The sequence below is a fragment of the Leucopleurus acutus genome (assembly GCF_964270905.1).
Source record: "Leucopleurus acutus genome assembly, chromosome: 1".
In the NCBI taxonomy this organism is placed as follows: domain Eukaryota; kingdom Metazoa; phylum Chordata; class Mammalia; order Artiodactyla; family Delphinidae; genus Leucopleurus; species Leucopleurus acutus.
In genome coordinates, this window is record NC_139142.1 from 199,653,649 (window position 1) to 199,668,136 (window position 14,488).

The 14,488-nt window shown below is 44.5% G+C and overlaps 1 protein-coding gene across 6 annotated transcripts in view; it reads left to right on the forward strand.

Moving 5' to 3' along the window:
* Positions 1 to 338: 338 nt before the first annotated feature.
* CACNB2 (calcium voltage-gated channel auxiliary subunit beta 2) overlaps positions 339 to 14,488 on the forward strand; it is a gene marked incomplete at both ends in the record, with an annotated part of 400,287 nt that continues 386,137 nt past the window's right edge. For 3 of the 6 annotated variants that reach the window (XM_082844966.1, XM_082844972.1, XM_082844969.1), the window contains 2 exons: positions 339 to 458; positions 10,341 to 10,433. In XM_082844966.1, the coding sequence (XP_082701092.1) occupies positions 339 to 458; positions 10,341 to 10,433 (213 nt within the window). Of the gene's footprint in view, positions 459 to 832; positions 869 to 10,340; positions 10,434 to 14,488 lie in introns of those variants that run through there. The other 3 variants (XM_082844970.1, XM_082844976.1, XM_082844975.1) reach the window with 1 other exon arrangement.

Below are 14,488 nucleotides of genomic sequence, written 5' to 3' on the forward strand. Positions count from 1 at the left end.
CCGGCGGCCCGCGCCTCCCGCGGGCAACTTTTCGGCCTTTCGGTGGCCTGTCACTCTCGCCGGCCGACGCGCCTCCCCCTGGGCTCGCGCGGCCGGAGCGCCCTCCCTCTCGGCGAGGACCTGCCCCAGCGCCGGCGGCTCCAGTGCCCGCTCGGCGCTCGCCCTGCCCGCGCCCCCCGCCGCCCGGCTGCCCCGCGCCTCGCTCGCAACCTGGCCCGGCCGCGCCCCGCGCCCTGAGCGCCGCGAGCCCCGGGCGGCCCCTGCAGCGGGGGGCGGGGAACGGAGGAGGGGACCCGCCGCCGGGGGCCGGCTGCTGGCTCCCGGCCGACCGTTCGCCAATGGTCCAGAGCGACCTGTCCAAGTCGCCTCCCACAGCGGCGGCGGCGGTGGCGCAAGAGATCCCGATGGACCTGCCGGAGAACGCGGCTCCCGCGGGGGCGCTCGGAGCGGCCGCACAGGTAGCGAGATCGCCGCGCCCGCCCCTTTCTTTGTGAGCCGCCCGGGCGCCGAGCTCCGTCTCTCCCGGCGCCGCCTCTGCCCGGATCCCTCGCCCGGCCGCTCGCTCCGGCCTGGGTCTCCCCCTCCGCCGCCTTCTCCTCCCCCCGCGCGTGGCCACCCCCTTCTCCCCTGCGGGCGCCGGCGCCCCTGCCCCTCTCCGCCTCCCGTTCCCCCCACCGCCCCCGCCCCGCGCCCCGGGCTCTTCTCCGGCTTCCATTTTCCTCGGCTTCCCCGAAGCCCGAGGGAGGGAAGGGGCGGGGGAGACCTCGGGGTCCTCGGAGGCTGCCGCGGACAGCCCTCGTCGCCCCTTCCGGGGAGAGGCACATGGAGAGCCATGGACCAGGCGAGCGGACTGGACCTGCTCAAGATCGTGAGTGCGGGGCGGGGGCCGGGAGGGGCTCGGCTTCCGCAGCTCCGCTCCGACGCCGACCCCGCCGGACCGGCTCTGAGCCGGGGTGGGAGTGGGGGGCGTGGGAGGGGACGCTCCGCCCCTGCCTCCCCCGTGACCCGCCTCGGCACCTGGGCGTTGCGCCGCGCGGCCGGCTCCGCTCCCCTCGTGGCCCTGGCCAAGGCTTGCCTGGACCCCTCGGCCCCTGCCGGAGAGAGCGCGCTGGGGACGCGAAAGTTTTCATTTTTCCCTTGGCCCTGAAATGTGAGCCGTCTCGGGGAGCTCCGGGACCACTTTCAGTATTAGCGGTTTCTCGGGAGATTCCGGTTTGCTGCTCGTCGTGAAATAGGAGATGTCAGTTGCAGGCGCTGGGCACGGATAAGGTGGCTTTTACGGAAGGCTTTGGCAGGTACCGTTTGGATTACAGACGCCTCCAGTTCTCAGCGGTAAGGAGTCTCTCAACTTCTATCCTAGCAGGGAAACAAGACTTGAGACTCCTAACGGTGGGCTGCTTGGCGAGTCGCGGTGAGGAGGTCACGGTTGCCTTTCAGGCATCACTTTTTGGAGAAGTGTGTCTTCTTTGCTTAGTGATACTGCCTTGTTGATTTCAACCTCCGTTTGCGAGATTGGAAAATGTGGGAAGATTATGTAGCTTTATGTTTATGTAAAATTTCTAAATACATAATTTATATATTTTATATTTGTGTATGCTCGAGAGAGCGTGTTCGTCTTCTTTACTGTAGTTACGGGGGCAGGACTGGGCCACAGTGATGATAAAGTGTTTTGCTGCTTTGTTGCTTTGATAGGTGTTAGAAATAGACTGCTATAGCTATGTTGACACTGTTAATAATGTTGGTTCTGGTGGCATGATCTTGGAGCTTTGTTGAACTTCCTTTTACCACTGGGAGTTAAGAGTGCAGACTTAAAACACATCATTCATTTGGATTTGAGACGGAGGAAAAATGTAGAAGGCAATCACTTGTATCATCAGAAATCCATGTCTTTCATAGAGGAATTCCTTTCTTTCCTAGAGGTAAAGCAGCTAGATTTTAGTCAGCCTCGGGCTGTTTGGCTGCACAAGGCCAGCGGGGGCATGTAACTAACCACCTACATTTCCATCTAGCCTCTGCCAGGGGACCTGAATTCTTACCAACCCCTGTCACGTTTGTTCTAGACTCCTGATTTTATCTAGATACTCACCAGGTTACGTGAGAGAGAGAGAAGTGTACTCAGGGACTTCTGTTATTCTAGGATGAAGGTCTTGAATACTGATAGAGGAAAGGACTTTTAAACCCGCTTTTCTCTTTGATCTTCCTTCAAGGGTTTTTTGGGGTTTTGTTTTGTTTTGTTTTGAGTTTTTATTCTTATGATAAAAATAGAGTTCCTGAATTCCTGGAGATCAAAGTTAGGGCAGACAGAAAGCATGACTGCATTCAGATAAGAGATACTAATTTACTTTGTGATTTATGTAGTTAAACGTAAGGCAACAAGTATTTGTGATGCAGCTGCCACACGGAAATGATTCAGATACGAGAAGACACACTTTCTGCCTCCAAAGAACGTACTTTCCACTAGCTGCAAGGGTGACAAAGTGATGACAGTCGTACAGCATGGGACGCTAAGAGAAGTACTGAATCTTAGATGGTTGCAAAGGAGTCGAGAACACAAGTACTCCATTTGGAGTAATCTGTAAGGGCTTCATGCAAGAAGCGGCATTTGAGAAGGGGTTTGAAGGATGGGTCAGATTTCAACAGACTTTCAGAGAGATGGTAAGGAGCTATTCAGGACACCAAGTCACAGCAGTTAGAAGTCTGATACGTTTGTAATCCCTAGTTTGGAAAGAGCGTGGACAGGTACAGATTGGGCATAATCAAGCAGAAGTCTGACAGTTTGTGGCAATTTGAGGCCACATCTTGGAGGCTTTGGAACCTGCAATGTATTGAAAAACAGAGAACCTTGGAAGAGGTTCAGGGAAGGCGCAGTATCAGAGCTCATGGGGAAGATTCTCCTGGGAGTGTTCTGTAAGGTGCTTTGGGGTCTTGGGAGTCTAGAGGTGGAGCTGCCAGAACGGAGATTGATGTAACAGTTTGGACAAGAGGTAATAAGGTCTAAACTGAAAAGAGAGAAAAGATAATAGATAGGACAGAACTACAGATGGACGCATTCCAGAGACCCAGGCCACAGGAATTGCAAGTGATGGAATGAGAGAGGGAGGGAGGAATGCATATTAGAAGCGGGTAAGAGGTATAAATATTCAGCTGCAGCAGCGTCCATCTCCTTGCTCTCTCTACCTTCCAAAAATGAAAGCAATTTTCCTTGAATCGTGTTCGTATCACAGCCATTATTTGGGGGAAACATTGCCTTGTTTATTTGAGATCTAATAACTCATGACATCACAGCGCAGTGAAAACTTGGCAAGGCACGTCTTCCATGTCTCTGGGCAGGCCAGGCCAGCAGTAAAATGGCCTGAGAAGAAAAGGCTGTCTCTGGAGCATCTCTCTGTTTTGTGACACCAAGTCATAGTAATTCTCCTGAGAAATGGAATGTTCATTTGCAAACAGTGTCTCTCAGCAATCATGGGTTTTAAGAATCCTTTCTCTTTCACCTCTGGAGTACATTGGGAGTCCTGTATGAGCAAAGCAAAAGATGGAGCCTCACAGACTGCCCATTGTTCTTTTTTATGTCAAAAATCCTGCCTAGGGAGGGGGCACCCTCATATACTCCAACCCCTTCCCCCCAGCACAGGGTCATAAACAAAATAGATCTATTTCCTGCATGAGAAGTGAGTGACAATCTAACTGCAAAGTCCTGAAAGTTCAGGTCTAAGCAAATTGCATCCCTTTTTTAGGTAACCTGCTGAACAGTTTCAGTGCAAACTTGGACACAGTCTGCCTCCAGAGTCGAGGTGCTAACTGAACGCTGTCCCTCCAAATCTGTACTGTCCACCACGGTAGCCACTCGTCACACGTGGTTTCTGAGCACTCGAAATGTGGCTAGTCTGAACTGAGATGTGCTGTAAATATAAAATACACATTTTAAAATACAGAAAAATACAGGTGAAATAAGTACACAGATTACAGATCAACTAAAAATGCAGGTAAACTAAAAATATACAATACAGATTTCAGAGACTTCATAGGAAACAAAGAATATCATTCTGCATGTCATTAGTACATTTACATCAACTGTGCGTCACAAGGGTAATATTTTTGGTATATTAGGTTAAGTCAAATACACTATTCCAGTTCATCTGACCTGTTGCCTTTTCACAGCGCTACTACAAAATTCCTCTTATGTATATGACTTCTATTTCTATTGGACAGCGTTAGTCTAAAGTACAGCGCCGGGAATTCTCCAGGGAGTTGGCCAGATCTGGATGGGGGCTGGGTGTATGCAAAATCCGGGTGAAGGGAACTGAGTCTAGGATGGCAGCAGAGGAGGAAAGACTGAGAAGGAGAGCGGTAGCTCAGCACTTCAGGCCTTAAAGAGACGGTAACCAGCACCTGCCATCGCACCTGGAGGTGAACAGGCAGTAAGCAGACGGCCTGTTTGCTTTGCTCCTGGCAGCGGCCTGAATCCTGGAGCCAGGCGGTGCTTTATCTGAAAAGAGCGGCAGCCCTTCCCCCCAGGTCAATACCACTTTGCAGAAACTTTGCCAGACGCTTCCGGGTCCAATTCAGTCTTTGAGGTCTCTCAGCATAGTGCACGTGGGTACTGGCTTTTATGTTTTGCTGCCCCCTTTTCTCCTGACCCCCATCACTTGCCCCTTCAGTGGGATTTTGCTCTGATGCTGCCCGGGAGAAATTTTAAAACCTGCTCATCAGAATTTCTGAGTGTGTTTTAAAATGCGAGACATAATATCTGATGATTTGAGTGATTGGAGGTTGAGTTAGCCGTGTGGTTTTATGTTCCCGTTCTTTTTGTCTTTCCTTTTGTGTGAAGAATTAGTTTACCTGTTGCTCTACCTGATTGCATTGAATTATGCAGTCTGTAGCCTCGGGCCTTTCAAGGGAAGCTGAGCAAAATATGTTAACCCTGAGGGGGGTGGGGTGGCGGGTGGCCCTCTTTGGTTCTGTGACCATGGGGACATGTCTCTATCCTACCAAGAGTCTGTGGCACACGCGGACTTTCACAGTAACAGGGAGTTCGGGTTAATGATGACACCTTAATTAAGTGACTGGGTCTGTCTTAGAATTCTTTCCAAAACTGGCTGGAGGTATAGATTGTGAAGAAGGCAAGCTTGGCCCCTGGGCGTCTCCCACCCTGGCCTCGTCCCCGCTCCCTTCTCTACCTGCAAGACCCCCAAAAGAGCGCTATTTATGCTGCTTCTTGAGTCCTTTCTGCTTTTGTGTAAACTGATCCATATAGAGAACTTGATTCCCCTCTTTCTAGGGAAAGAATCTCAGTGACTTCTCCCCTCGTGAAAGATCTGACAGCCTCATTCACGCTAAACTGTTGACAGATGAGGACATTTCATGTCTGATTCCTCTCCATATTCCTCTCCAGTTAGTTTCGGCTTCCTTCGCTTCCGACTCTAGAATGAGGAAAGTCTGCATTTCGAAGGGATAAATATCAATGAATGCTGATCAAGAGGGATAGAAATTAATTTCAGGCATCAGCATTTTGCTCACGGGGAGCAATTCACAGGTAGAACTGTCACCTTATTCATCAACCACAGAAGCGACATTTTTAAAGCTGCCCCCAGGGGCCGCCAAGCCAACTTTGTGTGCAAGGCTGGGCTGAAGTCTCCACTTAACTGGCAACTTCTGTAATTAACTGTTACCATCTACTTCAGTCATACAGAAATTAGATTTCAACCACCTGTGGAAGTGTGACCATTTATTTGCTGATTTTTAAGATTACAGTCCAATTTGAAAAGCATTTAGTGTCAAAGAAGACAGTCATTCACATGAAACTGATATTAACATCCGGATGAATGGTGGAGATCTTTTTAATAAGTCATTTATATATTTGTGGCCATTTCTTTCCGGTTTCTGAAATCTTACTTAATTTGGCTGATGTTTTAGGAGGAGTAAAGGAATTCAAACGTATGGTTTTCTTTTTTCCTATCTGCTGTGGTGACTTCACTGGTTTTTTTAATTAAGCTGTATATCACCAAGAGGCAATTGAGTGGGAATCAGTGACTTTTCAGACTGTGTTCCATAAGGGTGTAGGGGTCTGCATACATCATGGAGAGTATTATGGGGTACACTTAGCCCTCTGGACATACCCCCTGTCTCTTCTTCCTTTTACTTCCTGAAACTCTGGCTCTAATTATTAATTGTTTCATATATCAGATGTTTATATACTTAGTGTTGTTAAAAAAAAATTTTAGAAACCCCATTAGTCATAGAAGTAGCGGCATTTGAAGTAGCCAATTAAGAAAACTATACTTCTTTTCCACATTTAGGCAACTAAATATTTGAATACTTAATCTTTCCTGTCTTTTATTATTTGGGTGAGGGTTGGGCTTCCCTTTTTTAAAAAAAATTCCTTCGTATGAAACACTCTGGTCCTTATTTTCCAGAATTTTGAATAACCAATACACAAGTCATTTTAGTCAGATGGACTTAATTTTAAATATGCATGGAATTAAAGGCAACTTCATTTGGTAATGGTGGTATAAATTTTCACCAGGCTTTTTTAAAGTACATAAAAATGGACTATTAAGTTTGCAAAAGTTGCTTTAACTTTGCTTCTTCTTGATCCTGGATATTGTTATAAAAAGTAACTAGTCATTGAGGTGTCATTTTTGACAGTTAAATTTTTTTTAAAAAAGGAGACTATAAGAGAGAAATTACTGCTGAAATTAGTAAATAGAACAGAGGTGTAATTAAGCATATCTATTTTGGTTTTAAATAAATATATATAATGAATAGGAATTTGCTTTAACACTGTTAAGCAGAAACACTCTGAATAAATCATCCCTCCTGCATTTCAGTGATTGAAGAACAAGATATTTTTTCTCAAAACTATCACCAGTTTGTGTGCAATTCAGTATGCCATCATTTTTCTGTTTCTTAGTACGGTTGAAACCTGTTTCTTAGTACAGTTGAAACCTGTAATAATCCAATGTAGACACATTGCATTGGTAGCTAAGTACACCTGAAACCATGTTTGTGAACAGTGTTCCCAGGGGCCTGGAAAAATTAAAGTGACTTTTTAAATGTGTCTCATTTTTTTGCAGAGAACTGCAGCCTCCCCTGGGACTGGCTGTCTTAAATATTGTGTGGTTCTCACAGTGCCTGCCGGGCAATGTCAGCAGCCATGAAAAAGTTTATACTCCAAAGCAGCTGAATAGTAGAAACATACTTATCATTAAAAATCCGAAATAAATGATAATGATGGAATTTCAAAGAAGCTTTTTCCATCCATGTCCAAATGATGCTGGAAGGACACGGGGATATTGGGATGAGAGAATATTTCGTCTTTGTTCTCAAAAATAATTTATGCTCCGAATGAAGGTACATAGTGTATTTGACACAGATTTGCTCTCACCTTCCCCCAAGGAAACATGTTAGGCCTTGAAAATGCTTTCAAGGTAATAAGTATTTTTCCATATGGAATAATATAAAAAAGGTTTCTTTTAATTTTAAGGAAACTTTCAGAGTTTAAACGTTGTAGGCCTTGGAAGACACATTTGTCTAAACCTTTCTGTAAAAATTGGAAAAGGAAGACCATTGTTGAAAGAATGTTATTTTTCAACAGTTTACGGAATAATGTTTACAGAAGTAAGAAGAATGTGCTGTTACGTGAAGAGAACCTTGTATTATGAAAGCCCAGCCTAGATTGTCTTTCCTTTTATGAAGCCGAGTTAATTAAATGCCATGGAAACACATTTGTATTATATAAATCGCTTCGATACTTGGAAGAGAACAAACATATTTAAGACAAATTTTTGCTTTAAAATTATACCACCCCCTCACTGAGTGCAAATTCATCTAAATTGCTCACAACACAAATGTTTGTAAGAGATTTCGGCTTGCCTAAGTGCTACGTATATTATGGTTTATAAAATATTTCCATTTTAATGAAAACCATATGAATGTATAAAATATAACAAAAGTCTCATTTGTAAAACCTGGACATGGTGCTTTTCAAAAAAGCAAACTTGTAAATTCTGATCGTCTAATGAAGTCTCTGTGGGCCTAATCCCTCTAAACACGTTATACATTTCAGCCCAGTTTTTCTCCACTCTTCTCACTCTTATGTGGGTATCACTTTTTAAAATATTATTTTGAGTCTTTACCGTGTGCTAGGTCTTATACTAAATGCTATAAATACATTCCTTCATTTAATACCTAAAACCACCCTGGGAGGCAAGCCTTAATATCCCCTTTTTTTTTTTTTTTTTTTTTTTGCGGTACGCGGGCCTCTCACTGTTGTGGCCTCTCCCGTTGCGGAGCACAGGCTCCGGACGCGCAGGCTCAGCGGCCATGGCTCACGGGCCCAGCCGCTCCGCGGCATGTGGGATCTTCCCGGACCGGGGCACGAACCCACGTCCCCTGCATTGGCAGGCGGACTCTCAACCACTGCGCCACCAGGGAAGCCCAATATCCCCATTTTTAAGGTCAGCTATAGTAGGATTCCCGCCTGTTGTATATTTATCTGGAAAGCTCGGTGTTGAGCTATTTTTCACTTATATTTTAATGTGTAATTTTCTCAATAACTTTATCCATGCCTAGAATTAACCGTCGATGAATGCATAGTTTAGTCTTCGTGTTGCTCTCAGTGTAAGCTGTAGGTATATTAGAAGAAGCAAGTTCATTTGTAGATGTTTGTGCTTGGCCTTAACCTGTTACTGAGACAAATTGTCTTACCTTTAACATCCTGTTCTTAAATGCTACCTTCTTCTTATTATTATTACTATTCCATAACATTTTTTTTTTGCCTTCTCAGCAAAATAAGTGGTTAAAAAGCAAGCTTTTTGGCTAAACAATAGGGTCCTACTGTCTAGCACAGGGAACTATGTTCAATATCCTCTGATAAACCATCATGGAAAAGAATATGAAAAAGAACATGTATATGTATAACTGAGTCACTTTGCTGTACAGCAAAAACCAACACAATGTTGTAAATCGACTATACTTCAATAAAATTAAGAAAAAATAAACTGTGCTGAAAACCATGCTTTTCCAGAGCAGTTCCTCAGAGCTATCTAAGAGGCTGTCTTTCAGGCTATAGTCCTCGGTTTGGCTCAAATAAAACTCTTTTCTACTCCTATTAATAACAATAAAAAAAAAACCCACAATCTTTTCACTTCATATTCAAACATTACACCAATGGGCCAGAAAATTGTACAAAGTATTTTAAGTTTGTATAATTCGCTACCACTTCTATAGCTGTTTCAACATCTCTCAAAACATTCTCTAGATCCATCCAATAATGTGAAGAGTTGGCACCGGGCTTCATTCATGTTCCATCTAGATCAATCTGTCTATCAACTTATCTATCTACCTATCTATCCGTCTGCCTGTCATCTATCTCTCAACTGTCTAATCTATCTATCTACCTATGTAAAGGTAATCAGAGTTCATACTGCCAGATGTTCCTCAGCCACCATGTGCAAGGACTTCCCCAGTATAGGAACACCTGTGGAATTACAAATTAAGACATGAAAAGAAGCAAACACTGGCTGTTGAGTGCTCCTGGGAACAGTACTTCATTATGCACGAACCTACTGCCTTCATGCTCTCCGAAGGCTTCTGACCAGTTACTCTCCTCTCTCAGTACAACTGCCACAGTCCCTCCTGCACAGAAATGCTTATTTTTTTTTAATGCCTTATCTTTAGTGGCCATTGCCTCTTAACCACAGATATGCTAACAGAGAGCATAAATTGTTTTAATTCACCAGTTCTGAATTGCTTTTTCCAGAAACCTCTCCTCCCTATCAACTCACTGAATTGAAATAAATATTTGTGATTCCACCAATAACTTTTTAACATTTTTATTTTATTGAAGTAGAGTTGACTTACAGTGTTGCGTTAATTTCCACTCTACAGCAAAGTGACTCAGTTAGACATATATATATATATATATATATATACATTCTTTGTCATATTCTTTTCCATTATGGTTTGTCCCAGGAGATTGGATATAGTTCCCTGTGCTGTACAGTAGGACCTTGTTGTTGATCCATCCTACATATAATAGTTTGCCTCTGCTAATCCCAAACTCCCACTCCATCCCTCCCCCACCCCTCTCACCCCCCACAACCACAAGTCTGTTCTCCATGTCTGTGAGTCTGTTTCTGTTTCGTAGATAAGTTCATTGTGTCATATTTCAGATTCCACATATAAGTGATATCATATGGTCACCAATAACTTTATAATCATGCCCATATGATGACAATCATTTTTTGTCTTGATCTAGAACATTGTCTAGAGCTAGGTCTAGATTCCTGTGTGAGAGTCTAATAATAATCTCATTTGTCTTTTTGTCTTCTTTTTTGTAGTCATATGGAAAAGGAGCCAGAAGGAAAAACAGATTTAAAGGATCCGATGGGAGCACTTCTTCTGACACTACCTCAAATAGTTTCGTTCGCCAGGTAAGGGCGCTCTTAAATTCATGGTTTGGAGAAGTCTATGAAAATGAATTCACTTTTGGTTTTTTTAGAGGTGGTCTTACAGCGTCATCCCTATGATTTATATAGTATTATTGTACTTGCTTTTAGTTGAAGTGAAAGTTGTGCCGTTGAATGTCCTAATTAATATATTTAAATTTTAAGTGAGACCATATGTGTCATAATTACACTCTCCTGGCAAGTTGGGGAAAGAGAAACGCAAACTTCATTACAGGGGATTTCTTCAGAACAGCATGAATGAACCCCAGGAGAAATGATTCCAGGCTTGGGGGGTTTGCGGGGGGTGGGGGTAGGGAGACAGGTGGTGGGCATCCGTACCACCAGCTGTAAAGTTGAGATACTGGTCTTCCTCCAGCAGGAGTTTTCTTCTTCCCACCTGGGGCTTGAATTGTAGAAGAGAAGATTGGCTCTGCTCTTGAAACGGTCGGTCGAGGCTAGTAAGGTCAAGTAGAGCACATGGTATCTTGGAGGCATAACTGAAACCGCTTTGGAGACAGAGCCTTCATCTTAGTTAAGGTGGATTCCTGCCCAGGAGTTTGGAACTGCCCCCTAGGCAGTGTCAGGATCCCTGACATGGAAACGCTCTCATCCGTGGTTACAGAAAGGACTTTCATTCCCAGAGGAAGAGTAGAGGCAGCCAGATCTCGGAGGATAATAGGCTCCAGGTGAGGCTAAATTCTCATCAGGTGTAGGTGTGCTGGATCTTCATCTGATGCTTCTGGGCGGAGAGGAAGTGGGGGAGGAGCGTGCTAGAGAGAACCTGCTTTCCTGGCTGAAGGACCACCCCTTTTTGGCTGGCAGGCTCGTAAATCATCTCTGGTCTGTGAGCGCTGGCTCCTCAAGACGATGGCTGGAAACTGCAAGAGCTGCTTCCTCTCTACTGGAAGGAAGCCATTTTCCCCACTGCTCTGGGGGTCCTTTCCCCGCGTCTCTCCCCCCAGTTCCCCCAGTTAGTTAGCAGCAGTTCAGCCTAAACATGTCGACCTGTAGCGTCCGTGAGGATTTTGTCCTTGGCTTGTGGCTGCCTCCTTCCATTTTCCCAGCACAGACAAACGATGATCCGCCTCCAGCCATCCATTCCCTCCTTGCAACATCAAGGGCGCCAACGGTAAGTCTGAGTAACTTACAGAAAAAACTTTGGGTGTGGTCTCTGCTCGTTGGGATTGTTTCGGTTGTGGGAAGGTGGAAAGAGACAGCTGGTTAAGAAGGAGAGGAGCTTTTGTGTGGCTAAGAGACATTTGGAAAGAGAAAGGAAGATGAAGCCACGTGAGGGCCCACCCTGGAGCCACGTTCTGAGGGTGGCAGAGGAGCTGGGAGGGGTGCGAGGGGCACTAAAGGTGTGTGCGTGGGCCTGGTCTTGTCGTGGGCAGAATTCGGGCATCAGGGTCCTCGGTCTGAGTGAAGAGCGTTGAGAAATAGTGACTTAGCTAAGGTGAGCTTCTTAAAGGAAGGTCGCTCAAGGCCTTTCCCATTTCAAGTCTCCATATTTATTCTGCCTCTGGGACCGGGAGATTGACCCTGGGGAGTAATCTCAGGACTGAACGCTGGAGTACCTGAAGCAGAAACAAATAAGCTTTTTAGGACACATAGGGACTGCAGCAAAGCCACACAAAATGACAGGCAGCTGGTTGAAACTGCGTGGAAAGAAAAACCGCCGTGTTTCAAGTGAGCGAGATACTGTGATAGAAATAAATTAGGGCTCATTGAGCTCTGTAAAAATGTCTTTTAAAGGCAGTCTCTGGGTACCATTTTCCAATTGTCTTGTTGGCTGTGAATTCCCCTGGTCCTGGAGTTTTTTTTTTTTTTTTTTTGTCCTGGAGTTTTGATAACTTAATCCGGAAGGTTAGGAGGGATTGCTACACTGGGTATGGTAACTGGAATTTGTTTTTCCTTGTGATAATTTCCTTCTGACTTTGTGTTCTCGGTGACGTATGAGATTCTGTGCGTGAAACACAGTTATAAACGATAAAGAGAGCTACGGAACGGCTTACTATCAATTTAGATACCTATTGCCATGTTTTGGCATGTCAGAAGACTGAAAAAAAAATCTCTCCTAAAAGTCTGTCTCCTTGAAACAAAGGTCCGTCTCCTTGAAACAAAGACCCAGCTCCTTGAACCTCAGTATAATGAGGTGCTTGCTGTGGCCTGGATTTGGGGTTCTGATTATACAGGCATCATGAACCCTGAACTGCCAGCTTGTTTCTATCACAGAAGGAAAACCAGAGTCTTTGGCAAGAATGCTGAGTCAAACACTGTATTTTTCCTTTGGTAATTTAATCTCTGTTCTGTTAGAACCACATTCATATTTTGCTATCATTTGAAAAATAAGCAAAAGTCACTATGGTGTAGCTAAACATTTAACAGGTTATGGTTTCATCAGAGGATCTGCAGAAATGCGGGGTAGGTAGTAACAACGAGTATATGTTAGATTAAGTCATTTGAAAGCCCTCCTTTTGAATGTTTTTTTATCACCAGCAATTGATTTGTTAAACAGGTGACATGCATCCGTGTATATTACTCGTCTGTGGCTAGGGCATGTGTGTAATTGGTATCGGAATGGTGTTTGGTCCATATCACTGGGTTCTATGTAAAAATATAATTCGATTTTATTCCTGCCCTTGAATTAAAAATACTTTCCATATAATTTTGAAAATCTTAGACTTACATTTTCACAAACTGTATATTATTAAGACTTTTTAAACTTGGTCCTTTTAGGTGGTCTTAATACTAATGAGATTTAAATATTTTAGAGGTTGAAAATGTGAACAGTTTACATAAAGAGAAGGAATTTTTATTTTTTTTAATAACCGAGAATAGGGGACCCTTCCCAAATCCATATGTTGAAGCCCTAACCCCCAATGTGACTGTACTTGGAGATGGGGTCTTTAAAGAGGTAGTTAAGGTTAAATGAGGTCATAAGAATGGGGCCCTAATCTCGTAGAACCAGTGTCCCTACAAAGCAGAGACGCCAGGAATGTGCATGAACACAAAAATAGGCCATTGAGAGGATGGCGGGGGGAGAAGATAGCTGACCCCAAGCCACGGAGAGAGGTCTCACCAGGAGCCAACCCTGCCAGCACCATGGCCTTGGACTTCAAGCCTCCAGACTGTGGGAAAATATAATTTCGTTGTTCTGTTATGGCAGCCCTAGTAAACTAATACAGATATGTTCACAATTGGGCTTGGAAGTAGGCCAATTTTTTTAACTTTTAAAATATTCTTGGGAATTCCCTGGTGGTCCAGTGGTTAGGACTCCACACTTTAACTGCCAAGGGCCAGGGTTCAATCCCTGGTTGGGGAACTAAGATCCCACAAGCTGTGGGATCCACAAACCAATAAACATTCTTCTTGATATATAACATATATGCTGAAAGATGCACAAATTATGAAGTGTTCAGTCTGATGAGATTTCACAAAGTAAACACTCCTATATAACCGACAGCCAGGTCACGAACTAGGTATCACCAGCACCGAGGTGCCCCCTTTGACCCTTGCCAATCATTACTCCCTCCTTCCTCACTAAAGGGAACCAACCACTGTCCCTACTTCTGAGACCATAGATTCGCTTGGCCTGTTATGCAGATTTTATAGAAACGGAATCATTTTATGTCTGAATTCTTTCACTCAACCTTACCATTGTTATATGCATCTATGTTGCATGTTTCGGTAACTGGTTCATTTTCTCTGCTGGACAGCCTTCCGTTGGGTGAACATCCAACAACGGATTTATCCCCCTACTGTTGCTAGACATTGAGTTGTTTTCCAGTTGGGTTTATTGAGAGCCATGCTGTGACATGCAGTCTTGTACCTACCTGTGGTCTACATATGAATGCATTTTTTGTTCAGTGAATAGAGTGGAACGCTGGGTCGTGTGTTCAAGTCAGGTAAACACTGCAGAACACTTTTCCAAAGTTGTGAACCAGTTCTGACTCCCTCAAGCGGTGGAGAACAGTTTTAGTTGTTTCATAGCTTTGCCCACACTTGGTATTGTCGATGGTTTCTCATTTCAGTCGTTCTTA